Below are 10,269 nucleotides of genomic sequence, written 5' to 3'. Positions count from 1 at the left end.
TTTTTTTTTTTTTTTTTTTGCGGTACCTGGGCCTCTCACCGCTGCGGCCCCTCCCGCCGCGGAGCACAGGCTCTGGATGCGCAGGACCAGCGGCCATGGCTCACGGGCCCAGCCGCTCCACGGCACGTGGAATCCTCCCAGACTGGGGCACGAACCCGTGTCCCCTGCATCAGCAGGCGGACCCCCAACCACTGCGCCACCAGGGAAGCCCCTAACCCTTAAACTTAAACTGCTTGTTGAGTAGAGTATCACAATTTTCTGAAAATATTAGTAAAATGCCTCCTCCTTTTCCAATGACACATCTGTTTGAGGCTAGATTTTCTCCCGATACTTGAACAAAAAACGTATCACAGTAGAGTGAATGCAGAGCAGATAAGAGAATGGAGCTGCTCTATTATTATTATTCTATTAATCCAGACGCAAAAGAGATTTGCAAAAATCTAACAGTGTCACTGTGCTCACTAATTTTAAAATATATAAATAGTTATTTTTCATTTAAAATGTTATGTTAACATATAATGGTTTATGGGACTTCCCTGGCAGTCCAGTGGTTAGGACTCCATGCTTCCAATGCAGGGGGCACGGGTTCTATCCCTGGTGGGCGAACTAAGATCCCTCGTGCCCCACGGCCAAAAAAAAAAAAAAAAACGTATTAATGGTTTTAATACTGTTATTTTTAAATAGTAAATATTTAAATTTTTTGTTTTACTTAAAAAAAAAATACACATTGATAGATGTAACCCACATAAACAAAAGCTCTTTAGGGTCCTCAGTAATTTCTAAGAGTGTAAAGGAGTCCTAAAACCAAAAAGTTTCAGAGCCTCTGATATACAGACAGGTCAGTAGGTACCTAGAAGTACGAACCTCCGTTTTGGGGTATTGTTACATACCCTAATAGAAAGGAAGAAGTAAAGAAGTCTCAGGCCTGGTAACTTCTATTCTTGTGTCATTCTTTTGAGAGAGTTAAGAGTTCTTTTTGTATTTTATTTTCCTATATCTTTGTGATTTGCAGATTCATTCTAATGAAGTAGTAGTTCTTAGTTGCCTGTTCAGTAGTTAAGAACTATATAGTCAAAGTGTGGGAAATTTTAATTCCTTCCTAAATTCATTACTGATTTGCTTTAGAGCCTTGGGCAAGTCACATAATTAGTCTTGTGTTGGTTTCCTTGTTTATAAAATGACATTAAGGATAAAATATCTCATACTTTCACTCCTCTGTTAAGAAAAACTTTGTCCCAACCCATCCTCTCCTGGCCCCTCCATCAGGACCCACACTACTCCCGACTCCCCACACACACCCAGAGTCACACAGTGTACCCTGAGGGCTCCAGCGGCACCCTGTATGCCTTCCTAGGAAACCCCACACTCCACCCACCCCCCACTAGGCCCTGGCCTGTAGGCACACCCCCTCCCCCCAACAAAGAAAAACTTTGTAAATACGAAATGGTACATACTAGTGTTGATTGTAATAATTAGGAATACCTTTAAGTTTAGATTTGATGATTTAAAAATGGAAGCCTACTATATATACTTTTTAAATTTCTTTAAAAGTTATTTAATTCATAAACATTGGCATATCTATTATGTGCCAGCCATCATGTTAGACATTGATGATATCAAGATGAAGAAAATAACAGTCTTTGCCATTAAGGAATTAATAATTTTGCAGGTGAGATAAACACTAAAAGCAAAAAATTACAATATATTGTAATTAATCCTATCATAGAGGTGTATATTAGTGCCATGGAAGTATAAGGAACTATAGGAATCATCTGTTAAGAAAACAGAATATTAGTGATTCTTACTGATTCTGTTTATTTGACCAAGTGGAATGGTGTTTTAGGGGAGATGATAGTGATCCTGTTTTACAAAAATACGATTGTTACATATAATTAATCACCTTACATATATAGTGGACCCTTGAACAACACAGGTTTGAGCTATGTGGGTCCACTTGCAGATTTTTCTTCAGTAAATATGTAGTATTGTAAAAGTACTACACAGTCTGAGGTTGGTTGAATCTGCAGGTGCAGAACCGTGGATACAGGGGCAACTGTAAAGTTAAACATGGATTTTTCACTGCGGGGAGGGTTGGCACCCGTAACCCCTGCATTGTTCAAGGGTCAACTGTAATAAAATTTTACAAAATTTTAAAGTAAAAACTATTTTTTCATAATTAATGAACTTAGCCTGGATTATGAAAAATTAAGCTTTTCAACTTAATTTTATAAGTCACTGTGATTTATAAAATCAGGACAGTTTGTATATTTTTCGTGATCACATAATGCTGTAATAACTGAAGAGGGTAGTGTTCTCAAAGCCTAATGTTAGTTAGAATACAGGAACTTCTTGCTCCAAAAAAAAATTTCACGGTCAGCCTAAGCATAAATTATTAATGTATGCAATATTAAACACAAAAACCATTTTTGATTCCTACCTCTCAATAAACCAAGCTTTAAGTGATTTTTGAGTATTATTTATTTATTTTTTAACTTAACCTGTTAGGGTGTAGTGAAGAGTCTTATATATAAGTTACTGTTCATAGTCTGAAGTTTGTACTTGAAGTTTATTTATAAAAGATATCAGGATAGAAGATTTGGGTAACAATAAGTAAATAGTCACCAAATTTCAGCCATATCAGTTGAATGTAATTTTGTGCAAAATAAGAAAGTATAATGTAAGCATTACTGTTTTGTTAGGGGATAAACACATAAAAGCCTCGTAAAAATACTGCTAGTGTAAGTGGGAATACAAAGTAGGCATGTCTAGGATTTCATTAATAATAGCAAACATTTGTATAGTACTGTATACACTATGTGCCAAGTTTATAGTAATGTTTACTAACTCATTTAGTTCTCCAAATAATTATGTGAATTGGGTACCATTATTATCCCTATTTCCAGATGAGGAAACTGAGGCACAGGCAGGTTAAGTGATATGCCCAAGGTCATACAGCTGGTAAATTGGGAAGCTGGGATTGGACAGTTTGGTTCCAGGTCCATGCTCTTAACCATTGCACTATGCTATTCCTTTTCTGAAATTATAATCTTTTCTCAACAAGGGCATTGTCCTGTGGGGCAAGCCCTAGGAGGAGTACTGTGCTGACATTGAGTACTTTGCTTCCTAGCACCCAGGGGTGGTGGTACTACCATTCATCTAGCTTCCCAAGCTCCTGCCTCAGGTCTACTGTTTGTAAATCCTACCTGTTAAATTTCCTAAATATCTTCCAGCTTTGTTAGTTCCTCTCTGCTCTTAATGTTTCCACTACCTTGATCCTGACCCTCAGCATCTGACACAGCAGTTTCCTGGTTGGTCACTGCCTTCTGTGTCTCTCCACTCTTTATTCAAGGCAGCAGAATTTTTTAATCTAAAATCCTTATCAGGTTGATTTCACCACTACAAGGATTTTAAAATGTTTAATAACACCCATTCCCACAAGATCAGGTCCAAACTTCATCATGGCTTACAAAACCTTTCTTTCCCCCAAGATGCTTGGAAGAAAAATAAATTGATTTTTCCATCTTCAACCCTCTCCACTCCCCTCTGTACCCTGCAGTGCCATAGTCCCAGAAGGCTCTCTGAATATACTTTGCTCTTTTATGTCTCCCTGGCCTTTTTCCATGCTCTTCCCTTTATCCAGAATGCACTCTCCTCCTCTTTGCCTAGTAAAGATTTGCTCATCCTGAGAGCTCCAACTCCTATAGTGTCTGTAAATCCTTCCCTGACCACCTCAGGTGAAATCATCTGTTTCCCCTGCTCCCGATGTAGTTTATACCTACTTCTGATATAAAATTCATCATTTTGTATTATAGTTTTTGTCATTTATTTCACTAGACTTTGGGCATCTCATATTACATACACATTTTTTGACAGGTAGGTATTCAATAACTATTTTTGAATCAATGAATAAATATATTAAGTTCTTAAAACTTTTTCCATAGGTGCTGCAGACGATTACAATAGAATTGGTTCTTCATTATATGCTTTAGGAACTCAGGATTCTACAGATATATGCAAGTAAGCATTCTGATTTAAAACATTAAATATAAGTAAAACAAAATTTTTGTTGGCAGCTCAGGCACACACAATACTTCTGACCCAGCAGGCATTTTGGAATATTTTTGTCAAAACACGTTGATAATATGGAGCTTCTTTATAAACTTAGGTCAGTGTCACTTTTCTCTTCCCTTTCCCTCCTTTTTTTTTAAATCTGAGAAATAAAAATCGACCTTAGTATATATAACTTTAACATTTATAGTGTTTTATTTGATGAAAATTTGCCGATTTGTGTGTGTGAGAGAGACAGAATTTATGTTTAAATGTTCTTAGATTTTTATAATGTTTATTATAAATAAGAAATGCTGTTTTGGAATTAGAATATATATATATACACACACATATATATATACACACACATATATATACACATATACATATATATACACACACATACACACATACATATATATATATTTCGTTGGAGGCCAGAATTCAATGTAGCCATAAATAATCTTAGTTGCTCCTATAATGTTTAAACCCAACTCTCTATTGAAAAATAATTCAAACACATTTTAAAAATTTTAAGTGGAAAAACTATTTTCAGAGTCCCTGCCTTTCTCTAAACCACATCTTTGAACTTTTCTGTAGTATATCCTGTCTCAGTAGACATGTCAGATCCAGTTTTTCAGCAAATCCAGTTTTTCAGCAAAACACTAATTAACATGCTGCCTTCCCAAAGAGTTAGTTCTTTTTTTTGTTTTGTTTTGTTTTGTTTTGTTTTGTTTTTTGAGTTAGTTCTTAAGTATTTGATAAGAAGGAAAAACGTCAACCTTGCCATGTGTTATCTTTCATAAGCCTCTCAAAGCAAGTTCTTTTTAGTAATGTGAAGTTCATAAAATTCATTTTAACTTTCAGTAGTATTTGCCCTAATCCAAATATAATGTCATCGATAATTACATATTTTACAGGATACCATTTAATAGTTTGGCATGGGGATATTTTTTTAGTTGGTGTCAGCATTTGAGAGACGGGCTTTTTAATTAAAAGTGAAAGTGGGGGCTTCACTGATGGCCTAGTGATGAGGACCCTGGGCTCTCACTGCAGTGGCCGGGCTCAATCCCTGGTTGCAGAAGATCCTGCAAGCTGCCCGGTGTGGCCAAAAAACAAAGTGAAAGTGAGCTCTGAAGTAGAGATTGGCTGTTCATTTGTGTTGTTTTCCAAAACAAAGCAGCTCCATTTGGAAGTATTTAAGACATAACTCTGGATGTCATTGCCCTGTACTTCGGTAATAATTTAAAGGTATGGTTTTATTTAATATTATGTGGCATATTACCAAAGGATATTGAGACAGATTTTTTAAGTTTTTAACATATGGCTTAGACCTCCACCTTGAAATGGGAAGATTTTCTGTAATCGTATGTCAAAAGGAATCTGTTACATGGGTGGACGTACAGAGATTTTTGTTGAACTAAATGAAGTCTTCAGTGAACAAGACAATTAAATATTATTGTAATGAGGTAAGAATGTTCATTATTAATCTGGTTTGGGATATATTTTCTGAACATTTGAAATAGAAAATTATTTATGATGAAATATTTTTCCCTTCCAGGTTTTTTCTTAAAGTTTCAGAACTTTTTGATAAAACAAGAGTAAGTACTAATAATTAACCTTTGGGAGTCTAAATCTCTGCAAACGGTAGTGTTTAACTTGTTGGGCTGTGTTTAACTTTATTGAGGAAGATGAGTTATACTTCAGAAGGTTGAAGAGGCAGATTTAAATTTGGAAATAATGAGAGTTTTTCAGGAAATTTAGTTTTTGTTATGGTCTTCTGGTATATGTGTAAAAGTTCATATTCTCGATCAGAAAACATGTTCATTAGGAGGCTGGGTTTATTTTTATGAAAGATCATTTTTTTCCTGGGGCTTTGTAAGGTAGAAGAAAATCTTAGATTCACTATAACTTTACCAAGATTATTGCTTTTGATCCCCCATGACACACTGCTTTAAAAAAGAGTCGTATCAATATAAGACAAATATATAACTGCAGAAAGTTTTCATTCATAGTAGTAATAATTTAATACTGATATAGTCTTGGTTTTCAGGGGTCATGTTAATTTATGATCATTCTGTCTATCAGTTGATAGTGAAAATGTTTACTAGGTTTGTAATGGTACTTAGCTGAGAGTCGTGGTGGCTAGTCCATTGTACAAATCAGATTTCATCATGACCTTGGCAGTTGAGTTGTGTAGTGGAGACAAGTTGAAGAAAAGGAGATACTCTATCACAAAGGAAAAAGTTCTTAAATATGTAAGTAAATGTTATACTGGGGTCCATATAGCTCATTATTCTGCTTTGATATTTGTACCAGTGAGCATTTTCTGGGAAGATATAGTTGTTTTTGTTTGCGTGTGCATTTATATCAATAGAATAGGAATCTCACAAAAACAGCCTTATGTGTCAATTCTTTTAGAAGCAGACGTCAAGGTGGGATTAAACGTACAAGAGATTTATTGTGAAAAACAAAGAGGAACGAGCAGGAGTAGACAGGAGGGGAGCGTTCCTATAACAGTGCAGGTCTACACCTGCAAAAAGAGAGGGAGAGGAAGGAGGACTGGGTAGGAGGAGTTTCAGACTATAGCACAGTTCTAAGAAAGCTTTGTCCACATCAGAGGGGAGTGCCTGAGCCAGAGCTGCCCATTAGAGGAGTTCTACATCAGGCAAGAATGGGCTGGGTGGGGAGGATGGAACATAACTTTCATATGAACATGGTTCCAGATCCAGAGATACTGCAGTTGGGGCTATCAGTCAGCTGTGCTCCTTGCAGCAGGCATTTCTCTTGGAGATCTGGGTGGCACATTTCCATAGTCCCAAAATTCTTATTTCCTTTAGCATTTGCACATTGTTCTGGTTATTATTGCTGTGTAACAAACCATCCTAAAATCAGTAGCTTTAAACAGCAACCATTTTAGTATGCCAGTGAACTCTTTGGTTCAGGAATTCAGAAAGGGCACAGCAGGGTTGGCTTGCCTCTGCTCCATGATGTCTGGGGCCTCAACAGGGAAGATATGAAGGCCAGGGCCTGGAATCATCTGCAGGCTCTTTCACTCATATGTCTGGGGGTTGATACTGGCTATCAGCAGGAACTTCTGCTAGGGCTGTTGGCTGTAACACCTACATGTGGCTTTCCCATGGAGCTGCTTAGGCTTCTTTGCAGCATGGTAAAGAGGTTCCAAAACTGAGTATCCCAAATTATGGGAAGTAGAAGCTGCTAGTTTCGTAAGGTCTGGGCTTGGAAACTGGCGCAGCATCATTCCTGTATTGGGCAAGCAGTCTGAGAGCCCAGATTCAAGGGGAGAAGACACATACCCTACTTCTTAATGGAAGGAGAAAAGCCCTATTTAAAAGCACTGAACATCATCTAGCACGTCAAGAATTTCTGTAAGTTTGTTTCTCCATAAAGAAACTTCAAGTTTTTTTCAAAACTTTTTATTAAAGTGTATTATACATGTAGAAAAAACCACGTAACAGAAGTGTACAGCTCAGTGAAATGTCACAGTTTAACACACTCATGTAATGAACACCCAGATCAAGAAATGGAACATTACCGGCAACTCAGATGCCCTGTTCCCCTTCAGCTGCCTTCTGAGTCACCACCTCGGCTGCAAGGCTAACCACTGTCCTAGCTTCTAACAGCAAAAATTAATTTTATTTTCATATTTTATGTAAATGCATTATGCAGTATATATCCTTATGTCTGGTTTTTTTTACTCAATATTACATACTTAAGATTCATTGGTGTGTTGCATGTCGGTATAGCTCCTTCATTCTTATTGCTGTATAGTTTTCCATTGCAAAAATATACCTAATTTTATTATCTTTTCTACTGGTAGGCATTTGGATAGTTGGCTAGTTTGGGGCTCTTTACAAAGAGTACTGCTAAGACCATTCTTATTTATCTTCAGCTGAACATAAGTATGCATTTCTGTTGAATGTATGTAACTAGGAGAGGAAGTGATGGTTCATAGGATATCCACGTGAAAAGTTTTTGTAGGTACTGTCAAACTGTTTCCCAAAGTGATTGTAACAACTTACATTCCCACCAAAATGAATGTGAGCATCTCGCTGCTGCACGAGGTTGTAATATTTGGTATTTTAGCTGTTCTGGTGGATGTGTAGGATTTTTTTATTTTAACAACAATTTCAGAGTCGCAGAAAAGTTGCAAGAATAGTACAAAGAATTCCTGTACATGTCACCCAGATTTTCTTAATGTTAACATTTTCTACATTACTTAAAGTTCTTTTATTCCCAGAAGTCCGTGTTTATTGTTTTTTGCCCTTTGTGCACATTTCTCTCTCTCTTTTTTAAAGATAAGAATCAATTTTAAGCACTGGCTATAAATCAAAAAAAAAAAAAAAAAGAATCACTTTTTTTTTTTTTTTTTTTTTTTTGTGTGGTATGCGGGCCTCCCCCTGCTGCGGCCTCTCCCGCTGCGGAGCACAGGCTCCGGACGCGCAGGCCCAGCGGCCACGGCTCACGGGCCCAGCCGCTCCGCGGCACGTGGGATCCTCCCAGACCGGGGCGCGAACCCGGCTCCCCTGCATCGGCAGGCGGACGCGCAACCACTGCGCCACCAGGGAAGCCCAAGAATCACTTTTAATGTACTAGGACTTCCCTGGTGGTCCAATGGGTAAGACTCCACGCTCCCAATTCAAGGGGCTGGGGTTCAGTCCCTGGTCTGGGAACTAGATCCCACATGCCGTAACTTAAGAGTTTGCATGCCTCAAGTAAAAATCCTGCACTTGGCAAAAAAGATCCTGCATAATGCAGCTAAGACCTGGCACAGCCAAATAAATAAATATTTTTAAAAAAAATTTTTAATGTACCAATACGATTATCAGTGATTCTCTGTACTGTCATCAATATCTAGTATAGAAATGTTCCCAGTTGTCTCATAAATGGCTTTTTATGGTGGACTTTGTTTGAATCGGGATCCAAACAAGGTTCCCATATTGTATTTGGTTGACATAATACATTCTTCTTTATTCTGTGTCTCTCCAGACTGAATGAAGAGTTCTTATCTTTTTTTTTTAATTTTTCTTTTCTTTTTTTAAAATCATCCTTGTTTTTATTTATTTATTTATTTTTGGCTGCATTGGGTCTTGGTTGCGGCACACAGGATCTTTGGTTGCGGTATGTGGGCTCCTCATAGCGGCAGGCCAGCTTCTCTCTAGTTGTAGCGCGTGGACTTCTTGCTCGTTGTGGTGCCTTGGGCTCCAGGGCACGTGGGCTCTTCGTCATGGTGCACAGGCTTCTCTCTAGTTGTGGCATGTGGGCTTGTTTCTAGTTATGATGCACAGACTTCTCTCTGGTTGTGTGGCACACGGGCTCCAGAGTGTGTGGGCTCTGTAGTTGTGGCACGCGGGCTTAGTTGCCCCGCGGCATGTGGGATCTGAGTTCCCCACCCAGGGATTGAACCCTTGTCCCCTGCATTGGAAGGCAGATTCTTAACCACTGGACCACCAGGGAAGTCCCGAGTTCTCATCTATTTGGTCAGACTTAATGTTTTAAAATTGTTTTCTGGTTGTCCACAGCAGAAGGATTGGTTTGAATTACCTAGTCTACTGCTGTTGCCAGCCTCTATTACTTTATAATCATGTGTACGTTATCAATTGCCATTGAAATGAATAGAGAGAAAAATACAGGTGAACCTGAAATATGATACTGAAACTCATTACAGCCAAGAACTTGAGTCAAATATAGAATCCTTCCATAAATTCACTAATCTGTTCATTTTTTTGTCAGTTACAAAAAAAAAAAACTAACAGGCTAACAGAAAAGAGAAGGAAAGGAAACTTAGTTTAAATAGGAATTGACACTGTAGTTATTTATAACTTTAATTTTTTTACAATAATTAAGAAAGAAAACACTGAGTATAGAATGTAAGTACTGATTAAATACCCAATGTTTTTCCCTTTTTCAGAAAATAGAAGCACGAGTGTCAGCTGATGAGGACCTCAAACTTTCTGACCTTTTAAAATATTACTTAAGAGAATCTCAAGCTGCTAAGGTAACTATTCTTTTTTTTTTTAATGGACTGCTTTACAAAAAGCCATCATCTCCTTAGAGATTGTTAGACTTAAGGTTGTTAAAGATGACTTATCTCTTGATTTTAAATTATATATATATATATATATATATATTTTTTTTTTTTTTTTTTTTTTTTTTTTTTTTTGCGGTACACGGGCCTCTCACTGTTGTGGCCTCTCCCGT

At 37.5% G+C, this 10,269-nt stretch overlaps 1 protein-coding gene across 3 annotated transcripts in view; it reads left to right on the top strand.

The window, feature by feature from the left end:
* Positions 1 to 10,269, top strand: part of SNX6 (sorting nexin 6) — a 57,056-nt gene that overhangs the window by 31,010 nt on the left and 15,777 nt on the right. For all 3 annotated transcript variants that reach the window (XM_055088381.1, XM_024118385.3, XM_055088380.1), the window contains 3 exons: positions 3,942 to 4,017; positions 5,609 to 5,648; positions 9,980 to 10,066. In XM_055088381.1, the coding sequence (XP_054944356.1) occupies positions 3,942 to 4,017; positions 5,609 to 5,648; positions 9,980 to 10,066 (203 nt within the window). The remainder of the gene's footprint in view (positions 1 to 3,941; positions 4,018 to 5,608; positions 5,649 to 9,979; positions 10,067 to 10,269) is intronic.

Source organism: Physeter macrocephalus, chromosome 11 (assembly GCF_002837175.3).
Source record: "Physeter macrocephalus isolate SW-GA chromosome 11, ASM283717v5, whole genome shotgun sequence".
Lineage (NCBI taxonomy): Eukaryota > Metazoa > Chordata > Mammalia > Artiodactyla > Physeteridae > Physeter > Physeter macrocephalus.
The sequence above is the reverse complement of the archived record's forward strand: the minus strand, read 5'-3'. Positions and strand labels throughout refer to the sequence as shown.